Source organism: Sander vitreus, chromosome 12 (genome assembly GCF_031162955.1).
Source record: "Sander vitreus isolate 19-12246 chromosome 12, sanVit1, whole genome shotgun sequence".
NCBI lineage: Eukaryota > Metazoa > Chordata > Actinopteri > Perciformes > Percidae > Sander > Sander vitreus.
This window is the reverse complement of record NC_135866.1, coordinates 27,853,968-27,869,818: the sequence shown is the minus strand read 5'-3', so window position 1 is coordinate 27,869,818 and position 15,851 is coordinate 27,853,968. Positions and strand designations below refer to the sequence as shown.

Here is a 15,851-nt window from a genome sequence, read left to right as displayed (position 1 = left end):
CCAAACTAACGGAACCAAACGACGCCTTTCCGTGCTTTGTGAACGCCCACTGCCTGACATTGTAAAACACAAACATTAGTGCTCAGACTTCAACCTTTTCCCAAACAATCAGATTTAGTCAATATGATTATTCTTATGGGTAAATATCATATCCATTGCAGTAAGTGGAGATGTTTTAAAGCCTTCCTTTGTTCATGGTTTATGAATGATTTTAAATAGTTTTTTTTCCTCACTGAAAAAGATCAAATCTAGTAAAATTGCAAGAGAAATGTGTAATGCCATATCTAGGAAACGACTGTTTTGATTAATCTCGCCCTTGTGTGGTTTCTTCTTTGTTTTTTTTGCTTAGGTAATTCTTTCTTGTACATTGACAACATTTGTATCGTATCTACGCATGTAGCCTATATTCTCTTTCCCCTACGAGAGTTTGTTTTTTTGTCAATAAAAAAAATAAATAAAAAATAACCTTTTCCCATGTATGACTACACCCATTTTAGATACAGTAACAGTGATCACTGGACCTAAAGGCAGTAAAAGGGTTTTTTCTTCACTGTCAAAATGAGTTTTGAGGGTTTTAGGCAGATGTGCATTTGAGGCGTTATGGCGTCCTCTACAGGTTAAATAGTGGAAATACAGGCGCCACCACAAACCCAAACTATACTCTCGAAGTACATGTGATTAAAAAGATAATTCACTTTAATGTTAAAATATCCACGTTAGAAGGCTATAGATTATGTATTTACAGAATAGTCAATTGTTTGTTAATGTTTAGAAGCTGTGAAACAAAGAGTCCAGTCAGTATATTACCAATACTGACCTGTCATTGGAACCATAACTTGATAAACTACTTTGCCGCAATATTTGCTTCCAGTATTGAAGAGATTCTGTAATAAAGTCCCATTGTGTCAAGTCCCAAGTGTCCTTGGTTGCTGCTTACCCCTTGTACAGGCCTATACAGTGGCACTCATACGTTTATGAACCCATGCTAAAGTTGACTAAAAAGAGGAATTAAACAAATCATCTTTTGGAAATTGATCTTAATGCCTTAATTAAAAAAACTACGAAAAATTCTACCTTTAAGGACACCAATTTTCTTTGTGAATGAATAATGTATCGTGAATAAATAAATGTTCTTCCTTTAAAATACAGGGGGCATAAGTGACTACACCCCTATGTTAAATTCCCATAGAGGCAGGCAGATGTTTATTTTTAAAGGCCAGTTATTTCATGGATCCAGGATACTATGATCCTGATAAAGTTCCCTTGACCTTTGGAATTAAAATAGCCTCACATCATCACATCCCCTTCACCAAACCCAGAGATTGGCATGGTTTTATTTCAGTTAGCCTAATAGCTGGTTTGATTTGCATTGAGAGATGAGCTTATGGAAAGTACCCCATGCCAATCTCTAGGTATTTTAAGGAAGAACATTTATTTATTTACGATACATTATTCCTTCACAAAGAAAATTGGTGTTCTCAAAGGTTGGATTTTTCCTAATTTTTTTAATTAAGGCATTAAGATCAATTCCCAAAAGATTCCTTTTTTTAGTCACCTTTAGCATGGGTTCATAAACTTATGAGTGCCACTGTATCCATCTGAATAAATACAGCTTGAGGGAGTATGCATTTTGTAAACTTTATTTAAAAAAAAAAAAAAAGGTAGGAAGGAAGATTCTGGCCATGTGTAGTTCAAATGCATTGGTTATGGTTATGTTTTGGCTTTACTTACAGTAGAATAAACATAACCAAAAGTCATCATTACTATTTGTATACTTTTTCACAAAACGGTGTAAAACAAACAGTAAAGGAGCACATAACTGATTTTACACAACGTTCAGAGTACAGGGGAGGAGTAGAGGTGGGGTAAAAAAAAATAAAAAATCTATACAGTATAGTATCGCAATATTTTCCGTGGCGTTACTGTGTCGATACACAGATGTGTAGTATCGATCTTTAATTAGATAAATTGCACGAGAATTGAACTTTTTTTGGTACTAAAATAGTACAATCAATTGCTTTGTCAATCCACTAGATGGTGCAGTTGAGTTTTTTTGCTGGTGAGGCCAGCGGGGGTGACTGCAGGGTTATTGTAGTAAACTACTGTAAAAAAAAAAAAAAAAATAAGCAGTACAAATTACTTTTAGTAAACGGAAACTAAATAAAAACTAAGACCTTCAAGAAAAACTGAACTGAAAGATTACTGCCAGGTTACAGAAACGGATAAAAAATGAACCCAAATCATTTCATTCATCAGTCTGCTGGGGGCATCCTAATGTCTTGGACATATACAGTACTTTCTCAAATGGGTTTCAGTATCGTTCAGTGGTTTGAGTCTGCACATGTTATTTGTTGACAAGTATTACAACATCTATGGCCACTTCTAATGTTAACATATAACATGAATTCATTGAAACAAACAAGCCCCTGACGTCTCCTTTTTTGATGTGGTTGTCTTTATCAAACGGTACATCCAATCCAAAAGTGACACGTGTGTGTGTGTGTGTGTGTGTGTGTGTGTTAGGAGGCCTGTGGTTGACAGCCCTGAGTCTCTGTGCTGCTGTTTTCGTAGTCTTTGTGTAAGTCCAGTGCTCCATACAGGCTCTCCAGTACCGCCAGTACTCTGCTCTGGACCGAATCCACCTGCTCTACCGGGCAGTATTCATCCAGACTGGACCTGGAAACACACATCAACAACGATCTTTAAATGCTTTCTTCACCGGGGCCGGGTTACAATATTCGATTCTCCAATTCAAATCGATCTTTCTTTGAGTGATCTGATATCGATTCATAAAATCCTGAAATCAATCTTTTAACATATGCCTTTTCACCATGGATGTATAGCATAAGTAAAAAGCACTTTAGACATTGGGCGTCAATTCTTAATGTAAACATAACATATTGGAGGGTTGCTTTTTGTTTGTACAATTTAATAACAATTTTGTAACTTTTTTTCTTACTACATGTTTATTGTGACTTTCGGAGGCTCTTTTATATTTGTTTATGCACTTTTGCACCAACAGGACTGCATCCTATTACCAGTGGTGTAGTCTACGTGATACGCAGGTATACACAGTATACCCACTAAGAAAGCTCCAGGATTTCCATATACCCTCTTAAAAATGCCCAATGACACGCAACGACATACTTTCCATTATATTTTTGATATATTTTGAATTGCCATCTGTGTTTTTCTTCTTCACATAGGCTAAACAAAGGGATTTCCACTGTAAATTGGTGCATAAAAGTTATCCGAATACAGGAAATTAAGTCGTTGATGCCCAAAACTTCCTTGGGGGAGGACACCCAGACCCCCCACTATGATATGCCCCCCCCCCCGGCCAATATATAGTTATATATATACACACAGTACAGTATACCCACTACAATACATTACAACATGACAATCAAGACTATTCTTTTCTGAAATATCCCGAACCTAATTGGGATCGAATCTGGACCTTGTAAATCAGAATTTAATCGGGAAATCATTGCCGATACCCAGCCCTATTCTTTACCGCTATACCTTTTACAAGATAGGCCTGAATTCCGACTCTTACGTCTGTATGTCTTTGACTCTGTGTGGCCGTATTATTTACCTGGACATAGTAACCAGTGTAGGTTTGGGCAGAGCCTTCAGACACAGCTGTACCGCCGAGATGAGTCTGTCGATCTCCTCGTCGGTGCTGATGTGGTGAGGCAGCTCCACGGTGTCACAGGTTAACCCCGCCTGATGGACCTGAGAGAGAGAGAGAGAGAGAGAGAGAGAGAGAGAGAGAGAACACAGGGAGAGAGCAGGAGGGTTGAAGCAAAGGGAGGGAGAGTGTAGGAAAGTAGGACCAAAAAAACAAGCATCAACGTCAGGGGAGATTGCAAAACATGAGAGAAGAGAGAAGCACGAGATCAGATAAACGTTACAAGTGTGAATAAAACAATGCCCCGGTATGAACATTTAAAATCTGCCATTTCATTTGAGTTATGTATGCCTTTACTGTGAAAGGCACTGCTCTACACATCATGCAAGGCAAGGCAGCTTTATTTGTATAGCACATTTCAGCAACAGGGGAATTCAAAGTGCTTTACAGAAAACATTAAAGAGAAGTTAAAAATGAATACAAAATTACAAACAGATAAAATACGAGAATAAAATTCACAGGGCACTACAAGAATAAGGAGTTTGTTCCAGATATGTGGAGCATAGAAACAGAACGCTGAGAGGTCTGGGTGGGTCATAGTTTACTAGCAGATCAGAAATGTATTTTGGCCCTAAACCGTTTAGTGATTTATAAACCAGCAAAAGTATTTTGAAATCAATTCTTTGAGGCACTGGAAGCCAGCGTAGAGACTTCAGAACTGGAGTGATGTGATCCACCTTCTTGGTCTAAGTGAGGACTCGAGCAGCAGCAGCTGTCTGATTGATTTTTTAGGGAGACCTGTAAAGGCACCGTTACAGTAGTCAAGTCTACTGAAGATAAAAGCATGGACAAGTTTTTCCAAATCCTGCTGAGACATAAGTCCTTTAACCCTTGATATATTTTTAAGGTGGTAATAGGCTGACTTTGTAATTGTCTTACTGTGGCTGTTAAAATTCAGGTCTGAGTCCATGTCTACACCAAGATTTCTGGCTTTGTCTGTTGTTTTTAACATCGTTTAAAGCTGAAAGCTGACTTTCAATCGTTCTTCTTTTGCTCCAAAAACAACCACCTCAGTTTTTTCTTCATTTAATTTAAGAAAGTTCTGGCACATCCAGTCGTTAATTTGTTCAATGCACTTAGTCAGTTTTTGTATTGGACTATAGTCCCCTGGCGATAAGGTTATGTCAATTTGTCTGTCGTCCGCATAACTATGGTAACTTATTTTGTTGTTTTCCATAATCTGAGCCAGTGGACGCATGTAGATGTTAAACAGAAGAGGCCCCAGAACGGAGCCATGGAAGCGAAAATTAACCCTAAAATCAAAGAATAATCGTGGTGAATAATCTTGTTCTTGTTATTTTGGCCATAATCGTGCAGCCCTAACATATAGTAGTAGATTGTAGATGGGGTTGGCAGTTATAGTAGAGCTGAAGATCTCTGGGTTTGGTCTTAATTTCTATCATTTTACACCGGCTCGGGCTTGCGCTCCGGGTTGCGCGGTAAATGAGCAGTCAGGTGATGCGTTTCGATAAGCTCGAAAATGGATGCTGAGGAGGTGAAACGGATTCTGGCCTCTGGAGGACTTATTTTATTTCTTTGTTCCAACTTCCAAGTGGCCTATAGCCTCTGTTAGTCATGAATAAATTATGTTAAACAATGTATAAATGACTCTTTCTTGACAAAAGGCGAAAAGAGCTGTGTGCGTGCGTGCGCACATTTGAATAATGTCGGGCTGTAAACGGGTTTGGGCTTTTAAAAAGCTGTCAATCAAAATGTACTCGTTGGGCTCAGGCCGAATTCTGTCGGGCTCGGGGCCTTGTCGGGCCAAACTTTTAAGGCCCGATTACAGCTCTAAGTTACAGTACAGACATTCTTACCATTTCATAGTCCGGGCACAGATTCCTTGACTTCAAACTGGAAACCAGTTGGGCTAACGAAGCCATGCTGAAAACACATGGAGGAAACAAAGTAAGATAATACACTCTAGCTGATTCAGAGATGGGGACTCGAGTTTAGGTTAGCCAACATGTTTTTGCTCAGCATTGGCCATTGACTTGGACTCTAGCTCAGAGACTTGTGAGCGTCTCTGCTAACAATGGACAGAAAACTAATGTTCATGGCATGGAGTTTCTACAGTCTACAGTCACATGATGCAAGGCTCTGCACCTTATAGATATATGATATGTTGTGGCACACCGCCCCTGTCAAATAAAGAAATCAACTCAACTAAACTCAACTAAACAGCTGGATAGGTTTTACCCTTAACATTAAATTATTACCATGGGCCTTTTTCACAGCTGGCATTTTGACATTTACTAGGAAAAGAGAGTGCCCCTTTAAAAAGGTACATTAACTTCAATGCTAAGGAAGCACGGGGTTTAGTTCTCTATACATTTCGGGTGAAATGAACCCAGAGAAACGTTACCCAGGGTTGCTGGCCCAGCGTGTAACCGTCTCTTCCCCATCGTCCTCTAGCAGATCAGCGAATGCTGCCTCCAGGTCTTCTAACTGATGTACACGGAAATCCACACACTCATCAAGCTCCTCCTGGACACGCACACACACAAATAATTAATTATTTTCTCTAGCCTCGTGCTTTAACAGTCAAATGTAGAGTTTTTTTGTTGTTGAAATATCTGTTAAGTATAAGGTAAGAGGGTGGATTGTCGGTTGTGTAATCTTTGGTTGAAACCCATTTACTAAACAAAAAGTCTGACCTCAGCAGCATCAGGCCTGGGTCCTCTGAAGTTGTAGAGCTCCTTAAGGATGGTGTACTCTTCCTTGACACAGCCAGACAACAACAGAACAGAGGTCAATTCAAGGAAACACGTTTAGCATTTTTTACTACAGATGTCCTATGTACATGGACACAGTTTTTCGCACATTTGTTGTACTTCAGGCTATAACTGGTCTAACGCTGCCTTCACACTGGCACAGTAGATACAGCTGCGAAACCATTCATGTCATTCCGCATGCGAATGTGTCCGAACCGATGCGAACGAGTGCGGTGCGAAAGGAAATCGTGTCTGTTGGTTATCCGGATGCGTTAAAAAAGTTGAACTCGTACGACAGGCAACGGACGGTTCCTTTTTGACAATCCGAGAGGAAGTTAGTGTTGCCATGGTACTGGTAAACAAATCTGAATTTGTGCAGAAACAATGCATAGGATACCTGCTATGGCTAAGTTGGTTAGCAACAGACATCACAACTATTGTCATTATACCGCTATATCACATTAAACCGACCTGACAGATCAACGTCCTGGGCAACTTCTCTCCACACAGCAGCCTTTCTGTTTATATCTCTATAGCCCTCAGATGAGAGGTCAGAGAGAATTGGACATTCGGACACTGACAGAATGAGTCGTTAGTCTCCCGACGCTTTTCAACGGTGTAGTACCACGTCCACTGGGGGGCGCATTGCGTATGACGGAGCTGATTTCAAGTGCCAGTGTGAAGGCAGTGTGAGTGGGATAAACGGGTGTGTAAAAACTTAAACTTTGGCATAATGTTGCGCTCATTAACTTGCATTAAAACCATTCTTGGAAATTCATCATCGGGAGGCTACGACATTAACTTCAGTGTCTGACCAATGCTCGGACTTTAAGAGAAAAAAGCGGAAAGCTAGTGAAAAGTGGGAAACTGCAAATATGATTTTGTATGAGGCGTGCATAATTGCATAAATATCTTATATATAAAATAAAAAAATAAAATAAAATAAATATATCTTAAAAAAATATATTTTTTAAGAAAACGTGACGCATAATCAAGGATTTTTGCCTGCAACAATCACGAAAAAACTGCATTTTTCTGGAAGGACTGGGTAATAGGGGCTTGTTTTGAAATTATACTTTGGTTTAGTGTTGGTTTGGTTCGTTATTATGTACGTAATGTATGCTATATAAGTGATTTATGTTGAAAAAACAAAAAAGCTACATCCCCCCTAAATCACTGATGTAAAGCAACCAAGCACCGGAAAACATGAATAACTTAACGTATCTTTGACAATGTATTGAAGCGATACTTTATCAGGTCTCAGCCCTGTGTTTAGTATTTCTGTTTGTTTTGTTGGATAAAGGATTGTTACTTTAAAAGCCCCACGGAGTCTTTACTTTCTGGATATGATGCATTTCCTGTCGAGGCCGGGGATAGTTACAAAACTCTTCCAATTCTAAGGCAAAATTACTGACTGCTAGAAAGTGGTACGGATAATGATCGACATAAGTAGGGCTGCACAATATATCGTTTTTTTTTTAAATTGTCATCACAATATCAAGTAGCGGAATATACATATTGCGAAAGGTTGCGACATATCGCGACAGACACTACAAGATTGTTTGTGTTAGTTGAAAGAAAATATCAGTAGAAAACTGCACTTCAATAAAAGAATGTTAGAAATGATTATTTGTTTTAAATTCAACAAGCAATTTGCTGTATTTTAAACGAATGCTGAAAGCAACAGAAAGGCAGAACTGAGTACACTCTAATATCTGTTAATTAATCGCAAGTAATATCATTATCGCGATATTCAACGACGTCATCGCGTATGGCATATTTCCCTCATATCGCGCAGCCCTAATAATAAGTACAGAAATAAGGTAGCAGTACAAATTCTTTTAATTTGTAGAGGTTGACTGGTTGTTGATTAAAAACATGATTATGGTAACTTAAAGCAAGGTTTGAAAGCAATCACAGCTGCTACGGAACTAAAACATGAGGTGTATAAGCGGGAAATACCTGTGTGTATAATTCCTTGAAGGGATTCTTACATGAAAAGAAATCCAAATCAATGTCCAAGATGTATGGCTCGGTCTCACTTAGAAACGCAGATATATTCTTTACAACATAACTGGTGGATCCTTCATCATCATCATCGCCACCCAAACTCGTCCCAGTGCTGCCCTCTGCTGGTTGCAGTGCGTCGGTGCATCTGAAGGGGGCCTCGGAGCAGCTGGCCTCCCCAGCTTTACTGCACTCTGTACGGGCTCTCTTGGCAAACCATCTCGCAGCGTCCTCTTCACTTTTCTTTTCTGAAATGTTACACAGAAAAGCACAACACTGTTTCAAATGGATTAAAACACTCTCGCACACCATTAGAGAACGGGGTTTATAATCCAGAATAAAATCCGAAATTAAAACAACCCCCCCCCCCACCGGCGAAGGAAGGTCGCGTTCAGACTGCCTACGTCGACCGTCCGGTCCGGCAAAAACTCAGGCCTTTCCATCCATTTTGAATGGGGGTAGTGCATTAAGGCTGCAGCGTGGGTTGCCGCAGGGGTAGTCTATATCCTAGGGCTGGGCAATATATCAATATTGTGATATGAGACTAGATATCGTCTTAGATTTTGGATATTGTAATATCGTGATATGACCCAAGTCTTGTCTTTTCCTGGTTTTAAAGGCTACATTACTGTAAAGTGCTGTACTTTTCTGAACTTACCAGACTGTTCTAGCTGTTCTATTATTTGCCTTTTCCCCACTTAGACATTATGTCCACATTACTGATGATTATTTATCTCAAATATAAGTGTGTAAAGATATTTTGTTAAAGCACCAATTGTCAACCCTAGAATATCGCCGCAATATCAGGTTTTCCGCTAGAATCTTTTTCAGCGGTGGCGGGGGTTTCATGAACAGCTGAAGGAGCGGTGGTGCGCGGTGTACATAGCGGAAACCCTGTTGTGCGTCTGCCCTATTTCTGATACCGTGGCGCTGGACATTTTACCATGGCGGACCGCCACTATGCTATCAACGTAGAGGAAACACTGAATATCGATATCGAGGTATTTGGTCAAGAATATTGTGATATCTGATTTTCTCCCCATCGCCCAGCCCTACTGTATCCTTCGCGTTCCACTTCCGGGATTGCTCCGGTGCTGCAGGAAATTCCGCCGGATGCATGTAATTTCCGTTTCCTTCCACTTTCTTTGCGTTGGAATTTTAAACTCCGGTGGATTTGTGAGGACTATGGTTAACTGCTCCTCAGATCTCTGCAGGGTAAATCCAGACAGCTAGCTAGACTATCTGTCCAATCTGAGTTTTCTCTCGCACGACTATTTTACAGCGGCTCTGTGCGGAGTTTAGCACCGCTCACGACAATTCTGATTGGTTTAAAGAAACACCCTTAAACCAGAGCATGTTTTCCTCCCATCCCTAAACGCTGTGTGGAGTACCCAGACCCTGCTTCAGTGCGCTGTGGAGGAGGGTCTGGCAAAGCGGGACTAACGCAGGGGGACCACTCAAAAAAAAAAAAAAGCAGCGTGCCTACGGCGAAAAGTTGAGACTGACTCAATGTTTGGAGAAACGCCACCCCACGTCACGCTGCGGTGGCCAATCGTGTAACGGAGATCAGACTTGTCAGAGTGGTTTGAGCTATGGTTTGAGGCGGTGTGAGAATCCCGTACAGGAAACATCACTACCTTTAGCGCTGCCACAAGAACGTTTTTTAAAACATTATAAAGGGTAAAAAAAAGGAAACACAAGCACTGAACTGCCCGGGAGTTTGTGTAACAGCTGAGTGTTTCCTGCAACAACAAAGCACTCGCTCTGTCTCGCTCGTCTCTTTTCTTTTTCTTTCGCCGTGAAATGAAGCTGCCTTGAAGTGTGGTCGGAAACGCCGACGGAAAACAGTAATTGTGAAATATAAGGTCTACTTGTGCTTTGTAAGAACACAACAGGATGTCACACTGTTTCATTGAAAACAGAATTTTTTGTTAGTCTGTAGGATGGGATTTGTAGGCCGGGACGTCTCTGCAGCACCACAATACTTAAATCAGAATGGTTTGACACATATTTTGCCATTAACAAATATTGCCCCCCCCCCCTGCCCCGCAATTTGGATTTTTTGTGTCAATGCCCAGAAAGTCTCCAAGCGGCCTGGAGTACAACAAACCCCTTTCCCCCCACGGTGCTGAAAACATCTGAGGCAACAAAATATTTCCGGTTGGATATCAAAGTAATCCAACTACTAATGTCGCTAACTGTACTAGAGACTCCCTGTCTCCTTCCCACCTGCCCTCAGTGGCTTAAGAACACACCTGGAGGTGACCCGGGACTTGGTTTAACAGGATTGACTTTGACCACATTCAGCCAGAGAGGTTTAGAGTTCTCTAGCTGCTTCTCCGACACGTACAGACCATCGCTGAGGAAGTAGTTGTCTGTACTGGTCACCCTGCGCAGAGGGGAGAGAAACAGAGGAGAGAGGGTGAAAGGAAGTGGAGTTTATGGACAAATCAAAGAGAAAAGAAAAAGGAAAACATATGTACTACATTTAAAAAAGGTCCTGCACTTTTTCACTTAGGTGTTTTCAATCCAGTCAGGCTCAAGCCCAGGGGGGAGCTGTGCTGGAGCTACATAAAGTCACAAAACTCATATGGTATGTACCAGAAAGATAACGGGATAAGTTGTCTCGCCCTAAAGGTGCAAACGTATGAGTGGGGAAACTGTCAGTCAAGTCCAGTTTGTACAAACCTAAACAGTCCTGAGAAGAGGTTAAGTTTTCACATAGCATTTATTACCTTAAGTCACTAGCTAGCACTAGCTAGCTTTGGTTGGCAAGGTGCAATTAATCACTGAACATGACATTTTTAGGCACCCAAAGTGTTCCTATTAAAACGACAATTCCGGCGCAAAATGAACCTAGGGGTTAATAACATATGTGTACCGAGTCGACCGTTCTCTGGGATCTGTTTTCATGCTAATCCAATGTGTCTCTAGCTTGAAACAAGCTACCGCAAACCGCTGATTAGCTTATAAAGCTAGTCTTCGGGGCAGAGGTTAAAGAAAAAAGAAATCGCTTTTCTACACCACTAACAAGGCTCAAAATAGCACCACACTTCCACGGTAGCATAATGAGGGTCCCTACATGTAAACAGAAGCATTGAGAACTTTGTAAGTGTACAGACAGTTTATTAAAAAGATAGTTTATATAGACAGTAGTGTTCACGTATACAAGCAGGCGCCATCTTGGGAAAACAGTCACAACTGGTCATGACTGTTTTCCCAAGACGGCGCCTGCTTGTATACGTGAACGCTACTCTTTTTATCTTTTTAATAAACTGTCTGTACACTTACAAAGTTCTCAATGCTTCGGTTTACATGTAGGGACCCTCATTATGCTACCGTGAAGTGTGGTGCTATTTTGAGCCTTGTTAGTGGTATAGAAATAGCGATTTCTTTTTACTTTACCCTCTGCCCCGAAGGCTAGCGTTACAAGCTAATCATCGGTTTGCGCTAGCTTGTTTCAAGCTAGAGACACATTCGATTAGCATGAAAACATATCCCAGAGAACGGTCGACTCGGTACACATAAGTTATTAACCCCTAGGTTCATTTTGCGCCGGAATTGTCCTTTAACCTACATGAACTAAAAACACACAGTGAGAGGGTCAATGTTTAAGACGAAAACACCCCCCAAAAAAAGTTCACGGTTAATTTAATGTACACAGGGCCATGTTTAGCATTGCTAAGCCATTGTCATGATTGACAGGTCGGCGTGTAGCCCCTGCTTTATCGCCAATTTTAAAAATAATAATAATAACTGGGGGGCGCCTGGACAGCTCAGTTGGTAGAGCGGATGCTGATATATATATAGAGGTTTACTCCTCGATGCAGCGGGCCCGGGGTTCGACTCCGACCTGCGGCCATTTGCTGCATGTCATTCCCCCTCTCATTTCTTCAACTGTCCTGTCAATAAAGGCCTAAAAATGCCCAAAAAATTATCTTTAAAAAAATAATAATAAATAAATTGGGCCATTATTTAGAGTTTGGTGTTTTTGGTCCAGGCTCTATATCTTACCTAATGGTGGTGGTGGACGAGTCTCTTCCTACAGCCATCCTGTGTTCTCCCTCTCTGATCTGCTGGGCCCAGTATGGATGCAGCCACGCCACACATGACACATGGCCAGCATAGACCATGGGCATTATCCAGTTTTCTATACTCAACTCACTGAAAAACAAACAACCCTACAGTTATTGGTGGAGTCCAACACAATGTAACAGTCTGATTTTTAAGAATATCCATTAGGGCTGCACGATATGAGGAAAATAGGCAATAATGTGGTTGAATATCGCGATAACAATATTACTTGCGATAAATAAACAGATATTAAAGTGTACTCGGTTCTGCAAGTGTCCTGCTAAAATACAAGTTGCTTGTTGACTGTTGAATTTTAAACAAACGACAGGAAATCATTTCATTCTTTTATTGAACACTGAATTGAATATAAAAGGCACCACAAAAAAAAGATTGAGTGATATTTTCCTGTAAATGGCTACTATATGGGCAAATTAAGTGGCACTCCCATCGCCGTACAAACCTTAACAGTTTCTCTTTATCAAAGACTGTGTCAGCAGACATGTTGACGGGGATGAGCAGATCAGGATGGGAGTCTAAATGAACCATCTTTATGTCCTTCAGTGGAAGGTGTCTTGATGCAATGGCCCGATAAATATGACCCACCACCTAGTAAAGACAGTAAAATAATCAGTTTTGAGATTTTTGACTCATTGCATCAGCGCTGAGAAAACTGGTATTATATCTAAGTTCTTTGGCCGTTTATTGGAAGCTCAGAATCTTTCATAGAAACTGTAGTATAGTACTGTTAACTGACACATCAGACAGACATAATAGCACCTGTGCACAGGGTTTCTGCAGATTTCAACAAGTCAAATTTCAGACTTTTTAAGACCTTTATGAATGAAATTTAAGACCTACTGTATATCACAACATAAGAGAATAACGAAATGCAGAGTGGCAAAAGTACTTCAATAGGAATCATGTACACGCAACACCCAAAGTTATGCCATTTTGGTAACTCTTGATGCAGCAGTGATTGCCACTTACACTATTAGAACAGCAGTTACAGTCAAATATACAAAATGTACAAAATATACAACTTTGTCAAAGCAGTTTGACAGTTTAATTGCTGAAATAATTCTGGGCTCAGATTTGGTTCAGGCTGCTTTCCACCTCATTTAACAATCCCAACAGCTGAAGGACAAATCTGGCCCACAGTTAAAGATTGGTATTATTTTTTTGGAACAGAATGACAATTACAGATACACAATATGAACCCTACTAAAATGATGAAGGGCTCATCATGGTCACTGACAATTCCAAACCTGCCTGTGATTTGCAAAATTCTGGATGGTAACATCTGTTTTTCTAAAAGGAACCAGAATAACTAATGACAGACAGTTTTAGAAGGCTGATATCTGACCAGCCTCGCAGTCTATCTTTGGTACAGTAACTGCAGAGATTGCTATGTGGCTGGTGATTGGCTAAAGGGTGAGCGGCAGGGTTAATGTGACAACAACACTGACAAATGAAATCTCGCTGTGAAAGCTGCCAATACGGATGTAAAACAGACAGAAAACACAAAAAATTGAAAAAAAAAATTGAAAAAAAAGCACATGTCAATCATTTAAAAATGAACTCCAATTAAAACGGTTACTATAAAAACATAATAGTAGGTACTAGAGCTGGGCGATATGGCAAAAATCAAATATCACGATTTTTGACAAAATACGTCAATGTCGATATTGTAGTGTGTAGTGCTTTCACAAAATATTAACACAATGGGTTTTAATAAATAATCACCAATAATGTGGATACAATGATTAAGTGGGTAAAGGCAAATAATAGAACAGCTAGAACAGTCTGGTAAGTTCAGAAAATGAATCACTTTACTGTAATGCAGCCTTTAGAACCAGGAAAAGACAACACTTGTGTCATATCACAATATTACGATATCCAAAATTTAAGACGATACCTAGTCTCATATATCGATGTCGATATCATATAGATATATCTCATATTGATATATTGCCCAGTAGGTCTGGGAGATATATCGATATTATATCGCTATCGTGATATGAGACTAGATATCGTCTTAGATTTTGGATATTGTAATATCGTGATATGACCCAAGTCTTGTCTTTTCCTGGTTTTAAAGGCTACATTACTGTAAAGTGCTGTACTTTTCTGAACTTACCAGACTGTTCTAGCTGTTCTATTATTTGCCTTTTCCCCACTTAGACATTATGTCCACATTACTGAAGCTGTGTTTCCCAGTCAGAAATAAACTAGGGAATATTAACGCTAACGTTAATCAACTATAGCTAGCCATAGATATCTATATAAACATACAGGGAGTCATTTTGTTGATCCCAAGTGGAAGTCTCGAAGGACAACGCAATATTACAGTTGTATATATATATATATATATATATATATATATATATATATATATATATATATATATATATATAGAGGCCAGGCTTACGTCGTGGTGGTCATCCACTATGCACACCGGCAGCTCCTTGTAGAACCTCTTCAGCGGCACGGAGCTCATTGTAACAGAGAACAACGTATGTTTACTCCGTCCGTGAAAGTAACGTTAACGTTATTATTACACTCTACTTGAGATAATTGACGTCACGTTGTCATACTCCCCTCTAAAGCACATCGTTTAATCAAGCTTCGCAACAAACTGTTTGATAGCAGAATCAGCTGAAGCCAAGGTTGGCATAGCTTGGCACCGACCGGAAATGACACCAAGCATTGTTTTTATGTCCGGGTAGAAACAAGAGTCAGGATAAAAACAAAAGGTTCCTAGTGTTCGGTTCGAAATGGTTAGAAAAAATAAAATACAACAATTTTTAATGCTACACGACACTGACTATCATCTGCACTGCATACCCTCAGTTACATTTCAACTGCAAGCTTTGTATTTGTTTTTGAATTTATTTATGTATTTAAAACAGTGCACTGATGTCATCATTCCAATGCAACGTAGCATATTGCTTGTACATATTTATTCCCAACAGTATTGCCTGTATATAAAGCCACTACAGCTTAGCAATGTGCAATATTCAGAAGTAAAATGTATCATCTATCCACTGTTTAATCATAGCATATATATATATATATATATATATATATATATATATATATATATATATATATATATATATATATATATATATATATATATATATATATATTATATATATATATACAGTCAGGTCCATAAATATTGGGACATCGACACAATCTCTAATCTTTTTTGGCTCTATACACCACCACAATGGAGTTGAAATGATCGAACAAGATGTGCTTTAACATGCGGACTTTCAGCTTTAATTGAGGGTATTTACATCCAAATCAGGTGAACGGTGTAGGAATTACAACAGTTTGTATATGTGCCTCCCACTTTT

The 15,851-nt window shown here is 39.7% G+C and overlaps 1 protein-coding gene across 1 annotated transcript; it reads right to left on the bottom strand.

The window, feature by feature from the left end:
• Positions 1-1,624: 1,624 nt before the first annotated feature.
• c12h5orf22 (chromosome 12 C5orf22 homolog) lies at positions 1,625-15,182 on the bottom strand. The gene is made up of 10 exons (XM_078265002.1): positions 14,918-15,182; positions 12,950-13,095; positions 12,430-12,579; positions 10,671-10,804; positions 8,371-8,663; positions 6,352-6,414; positions 6,060-6,181; positions 5,512-5,578; positions 3,599-3,738; positions 1,625-2,676 (listed from the first exon to the last, which is right to left on the bottom strand). Exons 1-10 carry the CDS (start codon positions 14,984-14,986, stop codon positions 2,520-2,522), a joined length of 1,341 nt encoding a protein of 446 aa, XP_078121128.1. The 5' UTR covers positions 14,987-15,182; the 3' UTR covers positions 1,625-2,519.
• Positions 15,183-15,851: the final 669 nt, after the last annotated feature.

What these genes read in the sequence shown, in the direction of transcription:
- c12h5orf22 (XM_078265002.1), bottom strand. Translation starts at nt 14,986, where the DNA reads ATGAGCTCCGTGCCGCTGAAGAGGTTCTACAAGGAGCTGCCGGTGTGC. An exon ending in TAGTGGATGACCACCACGAC is followed by an intron (nt 13,096 to 14,917) that starts GTAAGCCTGGCC and finishes TGTCTTTACTAG; the next exon opens with GTGGTGGGTCATATTTATCG. An exon ending in TCAAGGAATTATACACACAG is followed by an intron (nt 6,415 to 8,370) that starts GTATTTCCCGCT and finishes GGCTGTGTCAAG; the next exon opens with GAAGAGTACACCATCCTTAA.